The sequence below is a fragment of the Dromaius novaehollandiae genome, chromosome W (assembly GCF_036370855.1).
Source record: "Dromaius novaehollandiae isolate bDroNov1 chromosome W, bDroNov1.hap1, whole genome shotgun sequence".
NCBI lineage: Eukaryota > Metazoa > Chordata > Aves > Casuariiformes > Dromaiidae > Dromaius > Dromaius novaehollandiae.
In genome coordinates, this window is record NC_088130.1 from 2,921,090 (window position 1) to 2,941,823 (window position 20,734).

Below are 20,734 nucleotides of genomic sequence, written 5' to 3' on the forward strand. Positions count from 1 at the left end.
CGGGAGATCTGGTGAGGAGTCAGTGACTGGCAGAGGATGTGGTAGCAGCCCCAGAGTGTGCTCTCTACCCACTGACTGAATGCCCGTCAGGGCCAGGCATGCATATTCCGCTTTGTCAGCAGTGTCCAGCTGCTTCCTGGCCAGCAGCTACTCACGCTTAGCACAGCTGAGATAAGGAAATAGCTCTAGCAGATTTAAGGGGCCCTTGGGATACAATGAGGTGAGTCCCGCCTGGGCGCCCGACCTGTGTGTCCTGCAGCCTCCCATCGGCGACCCCTCGGTGCGGTTCCCGGGGCTCCCCGCGCAGCTTGGAGTCTAAGGCCTTCATTAAATCTACCCCGTTTAACCCCTCACGTGCCTTGAGTGTCTCTCTCTGCCGGTATCCGACCCTCTGTTTCCCGCCTTGCGGTCACAGCTAGCTTTCACAAAACAGGGACAAGCCAGGGTAAAAACAAACTTGTGGGGAAGGGGGAAAGGAAGGACAAGTTCACAAATGCAGAATCATATACTCTGATGACTCAGTTTATATTTTTTGCAAGGTCAGTGGGGGTTTGAAATACTAGCCCTTTTGAAATCAATATCACTCTAGACATCTACACATACATATGGCCATTTTTTTGTTTCTGCCTTGGCCATTTCTACATTAAAATGGTGCATTAAATTAGAATGATTACAACAAATGTAGGTATATAGAACCATAGACATTTTTTTGTCTTTGTGAATGGCCTCCTGCTTTTTAAAATTTTAATTCAACATGTCAGTTTTAAATCAAGCATAAGGAGGCTAGTGCCTTGCATTCCTTTTAAAGGCTGAGAGACCTTTAGATTCTAATTTTTGAAGAATATTCATGCCAAGACAAACATAAATGTTTGGAGAAAAACACCAGAAAGATACTTGTGAGCTAGAAAACACTGAAGAAAACTTTCTTGGAGCTATTTAATTAAAATTTATCCATCTGAGCAATTCTTTATTAAGCCATATTGATAGTTAGCATTTTATTGACATAATCAGGAATACTACTGAGTTATTTGATACACTTAATTATAAGACCTAATTTTCAAAAGTGCTGTGTTCTTGCATCTCCCAAATAAGATTCTGGATTTTAAAACCTTTTTTCTGTGGCTATCATAATAGATCACATTATATAATGCAAGCTCTCTCCCTTGCTATGGGGAAAAAGCAGTGGGGAAAAAAGTGTACCACTGAACCAGCTATGTCTTCAGAAACATCTGAAGGAAACTTGAGCAGTGGAAAAATACATAATATCTGAGAGCTGATCTTAATCCTGGACCTTGGTTAAGTCCTAAATTGAAGTCCAGAATAAAACAACCCAGCATCTTCTTGGTCTTCACTCTGTCATTAAGGTCATCTAATGGGCATGCCAAAATGCTCCAGTTTTGAATTTTTTACGCTTTAGCACTCAGTGTAATCTGAGACATACCAGATGCATATGTGGCCCAAGAACTTTTCTTTAAAGGAAAAAAAGGAGAACAAGGAATTGCCATGAAAAAAAAATCTAATTTACAAGCTGGGATAGGAAGCCTATTAGGCTTCCAGCAGAGCGAAAGGTCTGACTAGCAGGTGGGTAAAGATGAGACCTGAGTTGGAAAGGAAATAGCATTAAGAAAAGCCTGCTCACTTGCTATAAATTATATACAGCTTCTCAGGAGATTCAACTACAAGAAGCCAAATGTGTAGCCCCAATATGTTTCTTATGAACCTTTCTAATATCCATGGGAATAGATGGGGCAGAGTCCGTTGGTGACTCCATCCTGACAAGAACAACTTTGGCAGTGTATAATGCAGCATTAATCAGAGCACTTTTTTTTGTGGCAATGGTACAATTTAATCAGAACATAAGTCATGCACTGTTTTTGTGTGCAGTTTAAAACAAAGAAAGGGTTTCATTTTGTATGAGAGAGATTTCTCAGTGTAGAATTAATGGTGTGAAGAATGCAAGGGCTAAAATTGCAACACCTCTTCATTTTGCATAATGAGTGTTAACTTCAGCATCTCAAGAGGGAGATGGAAAGGTAGATTTTCCATGTCAAAGAGGTACAGAGCTTTTACTGGAACAAAAAAAAGTTTACAATTTAAAACATAGTGTGCAATGCTGCAATGAGCAACATGGAGCCATTTAAATGCAATAAGGTGCTATATATATTTATAACCACTAAAATTTGGAAAGCATCTGGGTTCTCACTGTCCTTAGTGTTTTAGATCACGTATGTCCCTCAGACTTCCTTCACGAGTGCAGTTTCTGAAGGCAAATACTACTGCAGGAAAAAAAGTCCAGCAGATACATTCACCAAATGAACACCTGGGCTTGAATTTTTGCGAGTCTACCAGAAGGAGTGGGATGGGCAAGCTGATATTCAAATCACCTCACAGACCAATCAGAACAATATACAATATACAATTATGTCTTCCTTCTAAAGGATGATAAAGAACACATTATAATACAGCTTGATAGCATGAACAAATTGTGTGTATGTGCATACATACAACACACAGGGCTTGTTGCACTGTCTCTGAACTCGGTGTTTATCCATCCAAAGTCAAACCTGCAGTGTCTCAAGCCTTTCTATATACCATGTAATAAACTAGTTACAGGTTTGGGTATCTTGTGATGTACTAAAATCAAACTTAGGAAAGAAAACAAATACTCTACAAAAGATAAGGTACAGAATCTTTCTAATTTTTAGATTTCTGCTCAAGCCAGAAGTAAACAGTTGTTATGATATGTATCAACCAAGTTCTTGGTTTTAGTTAGTACTGAAGCAAATACAGTTCCTAAGACACAAATCTTGGTGGGAGTATATATACCATGCCATGAGAGTGAGAAACTCTCTCAGGAAATTCAAACACATCTAGAACTGACTGACGATAGTAATGCAAGTGCAAAAAATATTTTTGTAAGGCTAAGGGAAAATAATAGGCTTTGTTTGCTTTTGAAACAGAAAAATAAAAAGTTAATGGGAATACCTTCTGCAAGTGGGTCAAGTGTGTGAATCATGAGCTGAAAGATGCTGTTCCTCATTAGACTGTTGTGGAGAGATACAGAGCTTCCTCCCCGCTGGAGACGTGGCTTGGTCTAAATGGAAAAAGGGAAAGAATTTAGGTTTTCTGTGAGAAAAGGTCTGGAACACTATGAATTACTCTCACCACACAGTGAAACATTTCTGATTGTTACCTATAGCACAATATATTAAACAATACACTGTATTAAGCATTGCCATGTATACAGCCAATATCTTTGGAAAGGATGGATCATCAATTTACTCATTAGTCTACCGGGGCTCAGGAGAAAAGCAGGGGAAGAAAATTCATGCTCTATGAAACCTCTCAAAGTTTCAAGATACCCCCTCCACCCACACCCATGCACTTGCTGCAGGAAGAATTCAAAATTTGTTTCTTTGCAGAACCTTGTGGTTAAATCCCTGAAATAAGTCCTAATTTAAAATGTCTTCAGTACATTACAAACTTATAGATCATCAAAATGATGGAGAAAAGGGGCAAAGAGTACTCCTTTTAATGGCAAAAATCTTAAAGCTCACAGTAAAACATAAGCCTCTCTTTCCATTAAATAGTGATTGAAAAGTGGACTGCTCGAGTGGTGAGGCAGTACAAACACACTCACAATAATGGAGCTAACATACAAGCCTCTTTTACATGTTTTTATTGGGCTTTTAAACATAGGTGAGGTTCTTTTCCCCATGTCATTGTTTGTCAAGTATAACAAAAGATTCATTTATTTATCCTATAAAGTACAACTATTTTGTGGATGGCAGTATTCATAAAGTAGTCTATTCCTTTGGATAAAAAGAGACAACCAGGGCCAACAATTTGTTGACTCCTGGTTGAGACAATTATGGGGAAAAAACAAACCTGAATTTTTTTTTTGTGATGAAAACATTTACAGGGCACATTTATTAATCTTTGGTGTCATATGAAAAGTAAATGAAAAATGATAGAAGCTGAGTACCAGAATTATTTTATCATCACTTTGACATTGGAAATCAATTATTTCAATTGCATAGCAGCATAGGAGGGGATAAGGAAAGACCAATAACTTAGAAAAATGCTGACATGTGCCAAAATAAAGTAAGATTTGTCTTACATACCCTCTCCAGTCATAAATATACTAATTGCTGCCTACCGTCAGCATTTCGTCATCCTTGTCGCCAGCATTAGGTGACTGCATGAATGGAAAAAAGAATAAAAAGAAGTGTCAGATGGAGCATGCATAGAGTGGAAAGACTTTTAAACAAATCTGTGTGTATTGATTCTATGAACCTTATTGTGATAGCTTTTCGAACCACTTAAATCATGCTAGAGATTGGGTTGATTATAGTGAATTCATGCTGAAATGTTGCAGGAATCTCTTACTCTTGACTCAAGTAATCTTGGACTGGAAATGTCAGAATTTCAGGGCCTGGCATACAGCAGCTGGGCTGAAACTTGATATGCTCACTTATAGAATATTCAGTGAGGCAAACTCCCATTAGGACTGAAAAAATACTGGATCTGAATGTAGTAAAAATTTCAAGATTGACCCATTGTTAAATAAAAGCTTAAAAATGAATGATACAATCCTGGTATTTTGCAGCAAAAGACTATGAGACAATTTTCTTTTATTTGAATGCAATCTCTGACCACACCCACCAAAATGCCATCTAGTCCAAACTGACAGCAGCATTTAAGAGCAGACAACATGTCATATATAGAAGCAAACACAAACCAGCAAACAAAAAGGTTTTATACCTGGTTTGTAGTCCTGGGTTTTGTTTTATTTTTAATTAAATTAACTTTTGTGGTTAATGGGCACCTGGACTTTTTGTCACCACAGAATTATGTTTCCATAACATTTTGAAAGGTTTGTGATAGTCATATTTTTTTTCTTAGTCATTCTGCTGTAGCCCCAAGAAGGAAATTTAATACCAAAACACATAAAATTAGAAACACCAATAGCTAGTTTTGCATTTAGATTTTGAATGCTTGAATTTAGATATCACACACTGTATGGCAAAGCTGTTGTGAAGCAAGCTAGGAGCGAGGCCCTGCCCCTCCTTGTCCTTGGGAGCCGCTTTTAAGCTGAGGCTGCACCACTGGCCCCGCCTGTGCTACATCGCAGCTGTGCAGCAGCCGTGTCTGCGCCCGGTCTCCTACCTCCCTGAGTCTGGCCCGGACCCGCCGGCTCGGCTTCCTGGCTTGAGCCCAGGCCTGCCTCGTCACTACAGACTTGCCGGGTGAGCAGTGGGCTGTGTCTGGCCCTGGCCCCTGTCTCTGGCCCTGGCCCTGACCCTGACCCGGACTTGCGGCTCTGCATCCCGCCTCCTTGTTGGTGCTTTATTTTACCAAAAATAAAATTCATCAATGCAGATATAATTGCTAATTGCAACAAAACAAGGTTTTCTCAGGTGTAAAAAATACACATACTTGAAGAAACAAATAGATTGTATTCCTTTCTCAGTCTTTTAAACTTCACCCTGAAAAATTAACTCTCTAGGAAAAATCCTATAAATGAAGCATTAAAAAAACTATAAAAGTATGTCATAAACCTGTAGGATTTATCAGAAAAATGATATATCATTCTATAGTTTCTTTTTAATTCAAAATGATTAACTTCTCTTCAAGCTGTCCAGTAGCACAGTATTTTATTTCATTATCACTTCAGTACTTATTTTTAAAAAAGCAGTGTAAATGAGAGCATTTACAGAAATGGGAAGTTTTGCTGAACACAGGTTCACATTCATCCAATCTAATTTCTTGCACCTAAGAAAGATGCTTATGTCAGGTGTCTAGTCCTTCAGACTCCTCTGGAAAATGGAAAGATAGAGGTGATTCTAATCTCTGAATCACACTGTGGTAGTAGTTCTGCCCCTTTCAAGTATGGAGGGATCCTAGAACAAATGTTCCCAGCAGAGGCCATCTATCACAGAGCACCTGTAAACAGAAAGCCAGTGCCAAGCAACTGGTCAGCTCTCTGCAACACACAATGCCTGGCTGAAATATGGAGCGGAAGGAATATACTCTCATACTTTCCCTGTACCAAAAAGCAATTTTCTATGCAATCTTGTGCAGGCTGCCAGAAAGTTTCTTGGCCAACACTTTAGCAAAGTGAAACAACATGTCAGAACTAAATTTTCAAGATTTTAGGAAACCAGGTAAGTCAAAGCTCCTCACCCAAAAACCTGTTGCTCTTATGACAGGCCCTAGAACAGGTCAGGTGACTCCAGCTAAGTCTCAGTGTTTTCTGGCCCTCTCTACCCCTCCCCCACACTCAGAATGACCATATTTATATCTCACATGGGCTTGTAACATTAATGATTTTAATTGGTGTTACATCCAAGGTCATTAAAGTGTTTTTCTCATATGAATGAGGTAGACATACCATTTTATAAATCTGAGGGAATCTGAAACACAGTGAACAAAATGACTTGCCCAAACTCATCTAGCGAGTCTGAATGAGCCATGATAACCAGATTTTCTTTTGTTAAGGGACAGTAGGCACATATGCTTCTTCATGGCAGCCTCTATGCCCTCACTATACTATAAAATATTTGAAAACAACAATCAGCAATTAATTGTGGAGAACAAAATTGCAAAGGCAATGAAAAACAGATGGAACAAAAACAATGCAGTCTAAATTTTCATAATTAACTGCTTGTTTTTCCTTTGGAGGCTGGAGTTGCAGAATCCTGCTAAAAAGGGTTCCCCTGTTATTTTAGGAGTTGTATACAATTTAATTCTGTCTTTGTAAATTCTCAGTCTTCTGCATTAAAGGCTAATAAAAAGCACCAAACAGTTGATCCAACCAATACTGTAATTCTCTGAAAGCTAAAATTATACCTTAGCTTATCAAAAAAAAAAAAAATCCAGACAAATCTGCTATGAATCATATATGTTAACAGTCTCCATGGCTGTAGTGTGTCTTACTTTCAATATATGTGAGACTCTGTTAATAGCTTATTTGCCACATGCAGCTCTTTGTGGGATCACATCTGGTATTTACATACTGACCAAAATACCAAGGAAGCAAATAAAATTTTCACAGAATTGACTCACACTTAAGTAAGCATTTTTTTAATTTGCTTAGTGGCAATGAAAAGCAGTAATTTTGCATCACTACCATCCTGATGGTGATCCTATGCAAAATGAAATAATAAACTGATGCAACATCAGAGAGTAAAGGAGTCGGCACCATGATACTAATTCAGGTTATTAAAACAAAAAACATATGGATGGCATTTCAGGCTTTATTGATTTATTACTGTAAATGATGGCCCAGATTAATTTTGCCTAATTTTAGGCCATCAGAGGATTAATCCTCATAATTAAAATTAGAGTCACCCTTTAAAAGTGCCTGCTTCTTTACACTGACCAGAGATAACCTAGGAAAACTAGGAAACACATCTAAAATTTGAATGTTATTTTCCATGTTAATATTCTAGAAAACAACATAAATGTATAATTTATAATATCATGATATAATGGCAATGCATTTAAGAAAAAGACCTTGCACATTCACTTTATCAAATATTATTTTGCACCACTTTAAAAGCAAAAATAAGAAATAGTAGGTTCCCCTCAATAGTATTTTATTTCTCAGAACATATCCTTTTCTCCCAAAATACCATTTCCTGGCTCCTAATAATTCTGTTTTAAAATTATGCTTTTTTTTTCTCAAAATAGACATAGGAGAGTAAGACAAAGGAAAACAGTTCATTCTAAATCTTAGGGATTTATCATTTAAGGACTAGATTGTTATTGCTCCACCAACAATATAATAATTACTTTGAGATCAGTCAGTAATCCAAAAATGACTAGTGCAATGGAACTGATTAAGCTGTGAGGCACTGAATGCCCTTTTCCAGTTTAAGTCCATGGGCACATAAAACCAATAAAGCCCTTTTTCCTTGTTCTCAGCCCAAAAGTGATTGCTTTGTTTGCTTGTTAGAGGTTTTTGCAGGAAAGCACTTTAGTTGCTTGGAATTATAAAAATCTCACAGAGGAATCAGGGGAGAAGCAGGACCACAATTTTCTATGTCCTGACATTTGAGCTTAATTTCACTTCCATCAACAGCAAAACTTTCCATCAGCTCCAAACCTAATTTGTATTCAGTATATAATAGTAACTTAACTCCCTTTCCCTCACAAAAATCCCATTTTCTCATAGTGGTAAAAATCCCCAGTCAATGTTTTATTTAAGTATAATTGTACTTTTTCCCCTAATATTTTTACAGGACAATGGTGTTAATCATGGGAAGAGTTCTTAAACAGAAAAGCCATTAAGATTTAAAACTTTGGCCAAAACTGCTGCTGCCAAGCTTAGGAGTGCTTGAAAATGGTATCTCACTAAATGAGAGCCTCCTATACAGGAGTAGATTTGTTTGCTAGCCTCCACTAAGCCTCATCACTGCCATATCTACCACCTTTCTCTGAGATGCCATGCCTGCTACCTTGTGTCAAGATTATTTTGCATTCGATATGCTGCCCATTGATTTTCTTGCGGACAGTAAACCAATCAAGCAAGCAGAAATAAAGCTTCCTACAACTCACTGTAAAACCTTCTACCAGTCTTGAAAACAACTGGTTTCTAAGAAGATTAAATGAAAGAGAGAACCACATCTAGACCCTTAAATCCAAAACTAAACCATGAGTTTGTAACTCAGTCCATGCCTGTTACTGTGCTTATTGTTGTTATATACTATTTTAAGATGGGAGTCCATATTTTTCGCATATGACTGCGTGTGAGATTATGCATCAACATTTACTTCCTCTGGTCTTTAATATGGCATTTGCAGGCTAAAAATATATAAATTACATAATGAATAATCTTAATGAATTTCTTGCAAGCAAGCTACATACAAAGAATGTTCTCCAAATTATTCAGTAAGTCATTTCAAATAATGAAAACACCTGTCAAAATTAGATTTATATTTGCAGACAATTTTTGAATGAGTTTGGTTATTTTCATATTCCTTTGCTTATAGAGACATTTACTACTTGTGCGGATACTCTAAGAAAGTAATATTTTAAATTCACGTCCTGACTCAGGCATTGTGTGACTTCCAGGGAGAAACTGGTTTTGCTGAGCCCATTCCAAGGATGCATATGTTATAAATTCATTTTGAACTGGAGAGTTTAATTGTCAACAGAGACTTTTTCATAGTATTCAGTATAGAGAGGAAAGAATAATTTCTCTTTAATCCAAGCTTTTCAGAGTATTTTCATAATTATTATTTGCATCACTGTAGCATTTAAACATCCAGCCGAAATGAAAGCTTCAGTGTGTTACATGCCATTCAAACATACATTATCACTGATATGCCTCCACCCATAAACATCCTAAATTAAAACAAAACACAGCATATGAGTATAATAAATATTAAGAGGAGAGGGGAAAAAGAGGAATATTTTAATAGCAATAATATTACATAGAGATATGAATTAGCTACTGGACAACATGATACTTTCAAATTACTTTAGATGATTGCTTTAATAATGCATAAATAAGTCAATAATATGAATTATTTCTAACTTTTTTCTCCCTACCCATGGCCACAGCAGTTCTGGAGTTCTAAAATAATCTGTTTATCTTCTTCCATTCAAACAAAAATTTGTCATAAATTTTAACTAAATGATAACTTGATAATTGAGCCAGAACCAATCTGGCAGGAAGTAAGAAGGATTTGATTTATTATTTGATCTTTAACATCTTACACAGTAAGTTAATTAAACAATAAATTACCATTTGGTTAATATCAAGAGAAATTTCAGACTCATATCTCCAATCCTTACCAACCCAGAAAGTCTCAACCCCCTCCTAGACACTCCCTGAAGCAAAAGCCTATATAAGTAGGCAGGTCTTGAATCACACCCTATAAGTCACCAAATATGGGTTCTGACAGTGGACATTCATTTTCCTCTAGCATTCTACATCTGCTAGAGCTGCTTTACAGCAATGTGAGAGGGTGAAATGTTAACAGTAGGTGGTTATGCAATAAATGTCACTGGTGGTAATACCATTTACTTTAGGCTAGTCTCACAGCAGTAAGCAGTTAAGAAGTTTTAAAGGAGGATTAATTCCTGAACATAATTTATGATTAAGTTGTCAGTGGAGGCTGCAGTACAAATTCCCTGATATATTTTGCACCATTCTATTTTTTTCTTGAAGTATCAGCACCTTGTAGAGCCGTTAATGCCATCAAGCATATGTCTTTTAAGCCTATTCTTACACACCTTACCTTAAAAAAAAACAATCCACGGCCATTGCTATTTATGGCTATCCATTTAAATGAATATACCTTTAACAATATGGAGAACAGTGGAATAGTAACAGAATATTGCAAAATACAATAACTGAACAGTAATTATTCTTTTAACTGCATGGATAAAATTGCCTCAGACAGGGACAGTAAAATTGCCATAAGTCAACATTCAGCCACAGCTGATTCAGGCAGGGCAGGGGATACACAGCTACATAAAGCTGCTTTGGAGGCAACATGAGCTCTGAACCCTCTACCTGCTGTAGAACCAAACACAATCAAAGGATAACTCTCATTGCTTTCCTAAGACGTAAGGCTCAATTCTACTACCAATAAGGCAATGGTTATTTTTCCAAGATTTCCATTTTTTCATTTCCCATTTTCAGATAAGAACAAACACAAGCCAACACACAACTTCAGTCACACACAAGTGGTGACTATTTTCCCAAAGTAACAGATATTGCCTGTAAAATTAATGTAATGTATGATAATATACCACAATGTTTTTCCTGTCAAATGGAACTAATGGAACCAGCAGTGACTCCTAAAGCTGTTCTAACTAAGGACCTTTCAATTTGACTGTGATAGTGTGACTTGCACATAATAATACAATTACAAAAATTTAGCACACAAATTCACAACAAAACAAAACTCAAATCATCCTGTTTGGCTACTTCTGTGAAAAATAAAATAGAGGATCAACACCACAGTTTTGATTTAGGTCCTATTATACAAAAGTTGCTGACTTTTATTAAATTAATTCTTATTTGATATTTGCTAGGCTCTATTGCTAGATCATATAGTAAAGCAAGCCAATTCCTTCAAATGTTTCCTGAATATCTACCTTTGTGTTGAATGAATAATCAACTCAGTGACAGCTCAGTTGATGGGCAAAAAGACAGATGGTACTCTAGCTATATTGAAGAATAAACATGTATAACTGCACATAAAAATTATATAGATTCAATCATATTCTTCTTTCCAAGTACTTTGTGTGGCATTTGTTTTCTTCAAGGGCAAGACCTGTGATTTTATATAATTGTCTAGCACCTAGCACAATGAGGGCCTGATTGTGATCTCAGGACTTTAATAACATAATAATAGAATATTTTGTGGCTGTGTTACAACTGAAGAAGCATTTCAAGTCAGGAGTATTTTATAACAAAGAATTGTCATTGATGGCTCAAATTTTCAAACTTCTGTAATGTGCATCTACATACAGGCATGCATTTAGTTTGTCCTGATAAAGGAAGCTAAGAATTTTTCAAGGGAGCTACTTAACGTGCAGGAATCTGTGCATCCAAGGGCAGAAGATTCCTAAGTCGGGGTGTCTGGTTGAAACCACAGCAATAGGCACCCTTTTTCAAGACCATGTTCATCTCACCATATAATGCATTATAGCCAACTTGTACATTATAAATTCATTTAAATTATCTGATTTTCTACACTTTCACTTGATAGGCTTTAATATACTACCAGTTCCAAAGAAGCATTTGAATCTCTAGACTGTCAATGGCACACTTACTGCTATTTAGATTAATAAATTCAGCAATTAAGTTAAACAATAAAAAGCTATATTTAAGTAAGAACTGGCTCAACTACACAGAAGCAAGGCTAATCAGAATTAAGGTTGAAATATCCTTTATTTACAGAAAGAGGACTTAGAACACTAGACTAGTGCATAGTTCACAGGTTAGGTAAAATGTAATATATGACTGTGGAGAAGTTAAGAAGTCATATCATTTATATTAAAGTTCCATTTGTAAGTAGTAACAAAATGTTGCTAAATGGAAAAGGGATGCCTTAATAAATGGTTAATCAATTCTTATAGATTCCCACAGATTAGCTGTTTGCTTATACCCATCTATAAAACATCCTACCATCCATAATACATCTCATGTATAAAATGCTTTTAATATTCATTAATCTCATTAATCTTTTAAAACCATAAACATTAAGACTTTCTTTGGCTCTGGATTTTTTTGCTTTTGCTGGTTAAAATAAGATTTTGAATTTTAGAAAGGGCTGAGGGAAGCTTTTTAAATTTTGAAATACTGATGCTCTATTGATTACTGGTTAAAATAAGTCACTACCTAGGTTTATATGTTTGTCTGTACCTAAGAGGTATAAGGTTAATAAAAGTCCAAATCACATTGCCTTGTATCACATTCATAAAATATTCACATGTCTACCCTGAAACAAAAGAGATTAGGAGCCCAAACTGTTTGCTTTAGAGTTAGTCCTATAATACATTTTCTACACAGAAGGTCTCTAATTCATATGGTTAAAAAGACTGGCTTTCAGTGAACAGCAGTAGAATACAGAAATACATCTATTTTTTTTTAAATAACATTATGCTTCTTCCCTTTTAAGTCACTTAATTACAAGGCTCTCTTTAGTATGAGCATGTTATATATAGTATTGTATACAAATTGGTTATAACCTTATTCTGCAGTTACAAAAGCAGAAGTTCCCATTTTCTGAAAACAATTTCAGAAAAGAAAAAATGGGCTGTTCCTTTACTTCCACAGTTAGCGGTGGAACAGTTACTGCAAATAAAAAAATTCATTAGATCATTAAAGGAACAGAAGCCCATTATAAAACTCAATATTTTAGATCTGGCCCTGGCAGTGATTTCCAGAGTCATGATTTGCAGCCTAGGCTCCCTAGAGAGTGCCTGGGAGTTAGAACCCTCAGAATGGCATTCACAAAAAAAAAAAAAAAAATCAGCAACCTACGCCTGCCCAAAGGAAATGTTAAAGACGGGTATCTTAAATTCCACCCTATTCTCATGCCTTTGATACCTCAATAAACACTACCCTCCACCCAAGTCACCTATGTCCTTCCTTTAAAACATGGAGGGCACAATATTGTTTTTTAAAACATGGCAAGAAGAAGAAGGGAAGTCAGCTGTGCCCCCCCTCCCCTTTATTCAATCAAAAACAGATCTCCCACATCCTCTACTCACTCTATATAGTGCTCTACTCATATAAAAGAGGGGCACTCTCACTCACTCTTCTGCTTACAGAGGCTGAAAAGAAGGTAATAGCCATTGGATTTTGTTCAGAGCTTAGTCTGGGAGGCAAGCTTGGAGAACTGGATTGAGTTTCTTGAAGGAAATAAGTAGAGGGGTGTCTAGTTTGTCGGTTAGGCAGAAGAGAGGTACCATGCTGTTCTGCCTCAAGTCAGGCATTTCTGAGCATGCCTGGAGGTAGAACTAAGGCATCTAAAGAATATTCCTCTTTTAAAGTGAAGCTCCTTCAGACTTCAGGTATCTCTAAGTAAGCAGACATTTTGAGGTCTGCAGTTTTGGGGTTTGATACTGAAATTCCACCTAGATTCTCCTGTACCCTGTTTGCCCTTGTGTACATACATACCCCCTTCATCCTGTTGTAGATCTAGACCCAAGTACTCGAGACTGGAATGATCAAGAGAGAAGGAAAAGCAATTATAAACTTTCCAGAGTTGGGACTGTATATTCCTGTCTCTTTGTACAGCACCTAGCACAATGGATTTTAATCATGTTTGGAGCTTTTCAGTGCTATTGCATGAGAAATGTACTAATAAAGCATATTTAACAACATTTGCCCATTACACAGCCTTTATTATGCAGCCTTTAAGAAGTATCACCTGACTTCCTTTTAATTATGTATTTTTTAAATACTTGTTGATGAATATGTTGTCCCATTCCTGTTAATTAAAGGTGGCAGAACTTCAGTCTTCTTTTCCCCAATGTAATTATCACCGGTCATCTTATCAATCTTAGTGGGTGGCCAAGATTTAGGAGCATTTAATCTGTGCTGCATTTTCATGCTGTCGCATTTAGCTTCTTATCCAGGGGCATACATACAAAACCAAGAGAATCCAGTGGTGAAAATCACTGCTTTCTTCTCAACTAATTATTAACAGGTGCTAAAATAAACAGAGAATAATATCATCCCTGCTGTACTAATGGGTGCTTATATCAAATATCAAGGTTTGTGTATGTCAGTAATAATCCTAAATTGCATCTACAATCCTAAGTACTCAGGGCAAATTAAGTAGCACCATATATTGCACTATACCTCTATAGCAGTAACTTCAACAAAAGTATTTCAGATAAAAAAAGCGAATAAAGTGCAACACAAAGACCAGGTCTTAATCAACCCAGAACTTATTACAAGAACTGTGATGATGCAAATGTTCCAACTATGTAGAAAAAAAAAATCTATTTTTCATGCATTGAAATGCAAGGTCCCAAATACTCACAGCTCTATATTCACATACATGTGCTTGCACAGGTTGGCCAATTGTGGAAAGTCTGTAGAAGGAAATTATGAGCTCCCTATGAACTACAAAGCAGTAATTCAAAAAAATCTTTCTCCCATCGAGAGAAGAAAGGTTCCATAGATAGGAGTTATAGCTATTGGGTCTGTGGATTCAATGTTGAGAAGCCCTGAGCAAGTAACAGTTCAGGTGGCCACAGCAGCTACTACAAACTTAGAGCTTTTGTAGGTTCCAGTTTACCTGCATGCATACAGATGACTTGGGAGTTTTTCCTTAAACAATTACATATTAGTTCATACTTTGTGATAGTGACATGCGTGTATTGCTATTATGGCATGCAAGTAGGGAATTACCTAAAAATACTGCTAGCTGCCTGTCATGTAAAATGCAAATAGTGCCATTTACAATGTACCAACACCTTAGATAGTATAGATCTTAAAATAGCACATGTAAACTATTAATTTGTTTTTAAAACAACAATATTGGCAATAAAATAATGTCAAATCATGTCTTCTTGGTAAAAATAGCTCATTTTTCAAAGGCAATCTTCTGTAAATAAAGAAAAATTGTAACTGACTTGTATATACCATAAACCACTCATCTAGAATGGTACTCTCAGTGAAACAGATGTCATTGCACAATATTCCTGTGCCACCCACATTCTGTTTTCTTAATTGTCAAATAGAACTGTTTTGAGATATTTACTGGGTGATCAGATTCAAAGCTTTCTGAAATAATCTCCATGCTTTTTTAAAAAGAAAAAAATAGTACTTAAAAACAGAAATGCAACTTTTCTCATGATGTTCTATCATGAGAAAGATCTAGTATTTATTTAACATGTTGTCATCAGTAGAAACTGTCAGCTCAAGAGGAGATTGAAATCTCTGCAGAAGGTCAAAATATCTTATTTTCAAAAACTAAACTTTTTACCTTGACTTCATTTCCATTTTCCTCTCCCTGCCCCTTATATTCAGTTTCAACCTTCTCTTTTTTATTCCCTCCACCTGAGCAAGGAGGGCATGAATTAGTATCAGAGGTTCTTTCTAATAATTTATCCAGGCCATTGTTGTGCAGAATTACTACATAAAACCTTAATACTTGTATAACAAACTGGGTGTCATTCATTCACAGCACTCAGCATAATTTGTTGTCAGGGGACCCATCTTGGTTCTGTATGTGCCACCCTAAATTGTCAGGCTTGCCCCCCTCTGATTCTTCCCTTTGTCATACTTCTCTTTATGCATTTTCATTCTGTCTTCTACTACTGCCTTGCCTTTTCATCTTTCCTCCTTCCTTTTTTTCATCCTTGTTGTTCATAACTATTTCCAGAGTTCATCAGTAACAGGCCACCATCATGCTGCAACTACAGCATTGAAAGGGGATAGAATAAGATTATGCACACTTGTAACAGAACCTTGACAATATATCTGGCGCAGCAGGACCTACATGGTCTCTTTAATGCAAGAAGCTTGTAATCGGTTCTCATTAGTTCCATTGCATTGCTGCCAAAATCAACTTACCAGACTTTCTCAACCTATACTTTTTAAGATTGCAAACAGTTTTTTGTTTAAAAATGTGTGCAGTAAAATATATGTTTTAGTGAACATATTTAAATTCATATTTGAGTACTCTGTCTGGATTCCCAAGCATTTGTATAGATAAACTCACACATTGAAGAAAATAACATGACAAAATGTAGTCTGAGTTTGAATAGTCTCAGATTGCTAGTACAAAAAAACTATACTTCCCAAATTTTGGAGGGAGAGGAATCTAAAAGAAACCTAGAGACATCTATGCCTTCTGGCAACCTGATAAATACCCTTTACAGAGAAAGATGGCTAGGCAGATAAATCATTTCATACATAAGACCTATTTTTTTTTCTTTCATGGGAGATATTTTCCTTCTTTAGAATGTAATTTTTTTTTGCTTTTATTGAAGGAGACTTATGATCAAAGCATTGAACTCAATGTCACAAGACATTTTAATATCTCAAAGGTTTTTCATCTAACTAGCTTTTCCAAATCTTTGATACTAAGATTTGTTGCTAAGCCACCTAACCCTTCAACTCTCCAGCTTTATGATGCTTTATTTAGATCTCTCAGCTTTGTTGAGCTGCTTTCAGGTTACAACACAAAGTCTTAAATATGATAGACGGGTTTTTTTTAGCTGACCACTTTTCAGTTTAGCAACAACAGAGCTGGTACTGGATGTGTAGAAGGAATATTGACACAAAGAAAGAATAGAATTTTCTATGCACGCTTGCAAAAAATAAGTCACTAAAAACAATCTTATCCACAGATTTCAAAAAGCTATCTGACAATTCTGTGCCCTAATAGAAAAAAAAAGAATAAAAATGATTTTTGCATTAGAAACAGTTATGATCACAAATTTTGCATTCTATATGGTAATTTTAATATACAGTTTTATTTTGCTTTCAACACCATAGCACTTTCTTGGCAGCTGGAAGGAATATAGGCTAACAGCAAATACTGTGGAAAAGAAGCATCCCTGCCACCAAAGGCCAGGGCTACCTCCTCTGCAGTACTTCTAATCCCCACTGGTTAGGGAATAAGCATCCATATGCACTGAGATTTGCTGTCTGGTAGTAGATAAAAACTACAAAATATATATATATATTTTGCTTTAGGCAATTTTTAAGGTAAAACTCCTAAACATTTCTGTCAGGCCTAGGAATATTATAGCTTTTTTAAAAAAAATTAAAAAGCAACAAAAAGCAATTGTCTAATGCTAGATTGATGGTAAATAAATAAATATAGAACTATAGTAGAATCCTTTCTGAAGAACTTATTCTGTGATATCTTCATTATTAGAAAATGAATTCATCCTTCTAAATGTTGTTCAAATGAATAATAAAGGAATTGATAATGAATTATCATTTCAAAATCTTAGCAGAAATGTTCAAAATTCTGTTTTTACAGCATGACAGCATTTTAGAAAGTTTTTTCTCAAGTGGAAAATACATCTTATCTAAATCAATAAAAGTTATAGAGGAACTCTTCCTCCCCCACACGCCATGATTTTGGGAGTACATAATTTTATCATTTTAATTAACTTCATGTTAATTCATAAAAAATATATTTATACAAGTATGATGCAAGTCTTGTTTTTCTAGGAAAAGTAGACAGTTTATGATTTTTATTCCCTATCTGACTTCTGAGTACCCACAATATGAATGATCTAAGAAAATATAATTAATACATCAAACAATAAAAATGTGAGCTCTTCAAAACATCTTTTATAAATTAAGTCTATCCAGAGTAATGTACATTCATAATGTTCAACATTATTTGTAAATGATTTATTCTTCTATCCAATTGAAAATAATTAGATTCTTACCATGGTATGTATTTATCCTATGTTACCCTTTAGTCTAAAGTACAGGTAAATCTAGATACTCCAAAGTGGTTGCTTTTTATATTGACAATTGCTTATGACCAGCTATAAATTCATATGCCTTACAATAATTTATAAATTAGATTATATTATTTATAAAAGTGTATTGATTGACTACAGTTGCTTCAGGTACTGTAGTCCCTGTCAATACACACATTTAGTACAAACTATGAAAGTACTTACAGTGCACTAATAGAGAGATAATGTGTTAGTCAGAAACAGACAAACTAATGCAACTTTAAAAAAAACTGTTCATTGGTTAAGGCAAATCCTTTGCTGCTATTTAACTTGCTTTTTTATTTTCTGTTACAACTTGGTATGCACATGTTGAAAAAGAAAGACATAAGGAACTCTGCTTTTGGAAAATGAATGGACCAAAAAAGAAAATATGACTCTCTTTACAATAGTGTATGCATGTTCAACTTGGTTATATTAAAAAAAAATTGCAGAGTTTTCCATTTTTATTTTGATGGGCATTTCCTTTTTATGGTTCCAATCCTAAAACTAAAAGCTGTTTGTCCTGCTAAAATATCAATATCTTTGTTAAAGTTCTGCATAGGGGCAGAATATGCTATCAGTCACAGGGATACAGCCTCTCTCTATAGATACAGGTGCTCACTCTCTCTCTGTTTATATATGTCTATACATATACCAATACACTGCTTTCATTCTGAACCACTGTTTTTTGGCTCATACAGAAATATACGAGGTGGTGATCAATTCTGTGATACTTTATTGAATAAGATTACCTAATAAATAACCTTATTGCTATTATAAAACTAGGCACTGCAACTAGGCAATTGATTTCGATATTAAATATTTAATTTTCTAAGTCAAAATTCTATACTGCTTACATCCATATATGAGTTTAACTTCAAAATTATTTTAAATACTTCCTGTTTTAAGAAAGAATCTCTTTAAGAGAGATGATAGGAACTGCCAAAGATTCACTGAATACTACTGTGCACACGTTTCCTCCTTTACCCATGGCCAAGTATGAGGCCAATTACTACTTTATTCAACTGCAAGGTATTGTACAATGAAGACAATCATCTTGCTTAAAGTAAAGGCCCCAGACTTTTGCCATTGTGATCACTGTTTTGCCAGAGATATTTTTAAATCAATTAACATTAATTACAACCATAAATAAATATTGTGTATCAAAATAGTAGATGAGAAATATAGAACAATATACAGAAGTGTATTTTAAATAAGTGCTTTTACTTTTTTGAGAAAGAAAATGTAGAAATAGTATTTTAAAAGCCAACATTTGTCAAAAGATGTCCCACAGCTATAGTTACTGCTTAATTTAAAAGCTTGGAAAGAAAAAGCAATTGTATCTTGAATGCCATTGGTGTGGCAAAATGCTAACAAATTTAGTTTTGGGGAGTTTTGTTGGGATATTTTTTGTCTTGCTATCTTTGTGATTAGGATTATTCAGGAATTAAAAGCTATTGTTTTCCCAGAAAGCTGCCTCATGCTTTAATTTAAAAATTATATTGGACTGATTGAACATAAAAGGTTTTAGTAAAACAGAATTTTCCATATTGCTTATTGCATTACATCAGAGGCCCTTAAGATAAAGAAGGACTCTGTATTTATGAGAGCATTATTATATATATATATTAAAAATTGACCAACCTTTCCTTTAGAGTCTGCTGCTGTTACTTTCTCAACTTTGTTCCCATTTAAAAATCTTTTCACCCATTCTTCTACTTCAACATTGAACTTCATGAAAGTCACATAGCAAAAATATGCTGTCAGAAGCGTTAAGCTTTCCCACCACATGATTAAGTTATCCAGAAAAAAGATGATTAGCAAGATCAAGTCAATGATATAAAAAGACACATCTCGAAAGAGCGGCCACCAGGTAAGGTTCAAGATCTCTCTAGAAAATAAAGCACACATTCCAATAACAAACAGGATATTGAACACAGCAGATCCCACTATTGTTCCAATGCCGACATTACTGTGAGATATAAAGACTCCTATTAAAGAAGTGAAGAGTTCTGGGGCTGAGCCACCAGCAGCCATGAAGGTTGCTCCTGCCACATCATCAGATATGGCCAGCTTTTCAGTGATGACAGTCAAGGAAGGCACAAAGAACTCATCACAGACTATAGCTAAGGCTATGAACATGTAAATCATTCCAATGATATGGAGGATTACTGCTCCCCTTCTTCTTTCCTCAAGAGAAAAAAGATCTTCTGGGTACTCTCCCTTGGTGTGATCTTCTGTTGTATCATAATGCTCAGCTTCATATTTCATAGAAATAGGTGAATCTAGAGTGCCATTTTGATTCTGTTCCTTGAAATCCAGCAGAGTTCTTTGATGCCTATGTATTAGCTTTTGTCTATCTAGACTGCTGGTCATCTCCGTGCTATATGGTTCCATATTCAAAAAGGCACTAATTGAAAGAACGAAAGTGCTAATGACCATTATACTCACAAGAAGCCCTGTTATTCCTCTCAGTCTCAATTTTTTCCTGATGTTTTGATGCTTTTTGCAACCAAACAGTGGTTCCTTCAAATACCACTCTTCAAAAATACTAGCAACATTGTTTTTGCAAAGAGCCATTTTATGTTCTCTGTGGGATGCTGAGAGTCAGATGGATTGTTCCTTCATGCTTTTATTCAGTTTTGAAGAAAAAGGTGCTTTGAGTGCTTTTCCAGAATCAAGTACTTCTATTCTTCACAGGAAATATAGACTTCATTCATGCTTAAAAGGACAAACAATTGTTTATTGATTATACATGGTTAGCAGTTAATGGCAATTATCAAGT

The 20,734-nt window shown here is 35.6% G+C and overlaps 1 protein-coding gene across 1 annotated transcript in view; it reads right to left on the minus strand.

Moving 5' to 3' along the window:
- LOC135324453 (sodium/potassium/calcium exchanger 2-like) overlaps nt 1-20,529 on the minus strand; it is a 142,326-nt gene extending 121,797 nt beyond the window's left edge. Inside the window, exons 1-3 of the mRNA XM_064500868.1 lie at nt 19,594-20,529; nt 4,160-4,198; nt 2,986-3,094 (exon numbers count right to left, since the gene is read on the minus strand). Of these exons, the coding sequence (XP_064356938.1) occupies nt 2,986-3,094; nt 4,160-4,198; nt 19,594-20,529 (1,084 nt within the window). The remainder of the gene's footprint in view (nt 1-2,985; nt 3,095-4,159; nt 4,199-19,593) is intronic.
- Between the last annotated feature and the right edge of the window lie 205 nt (nt 20,530-20,734).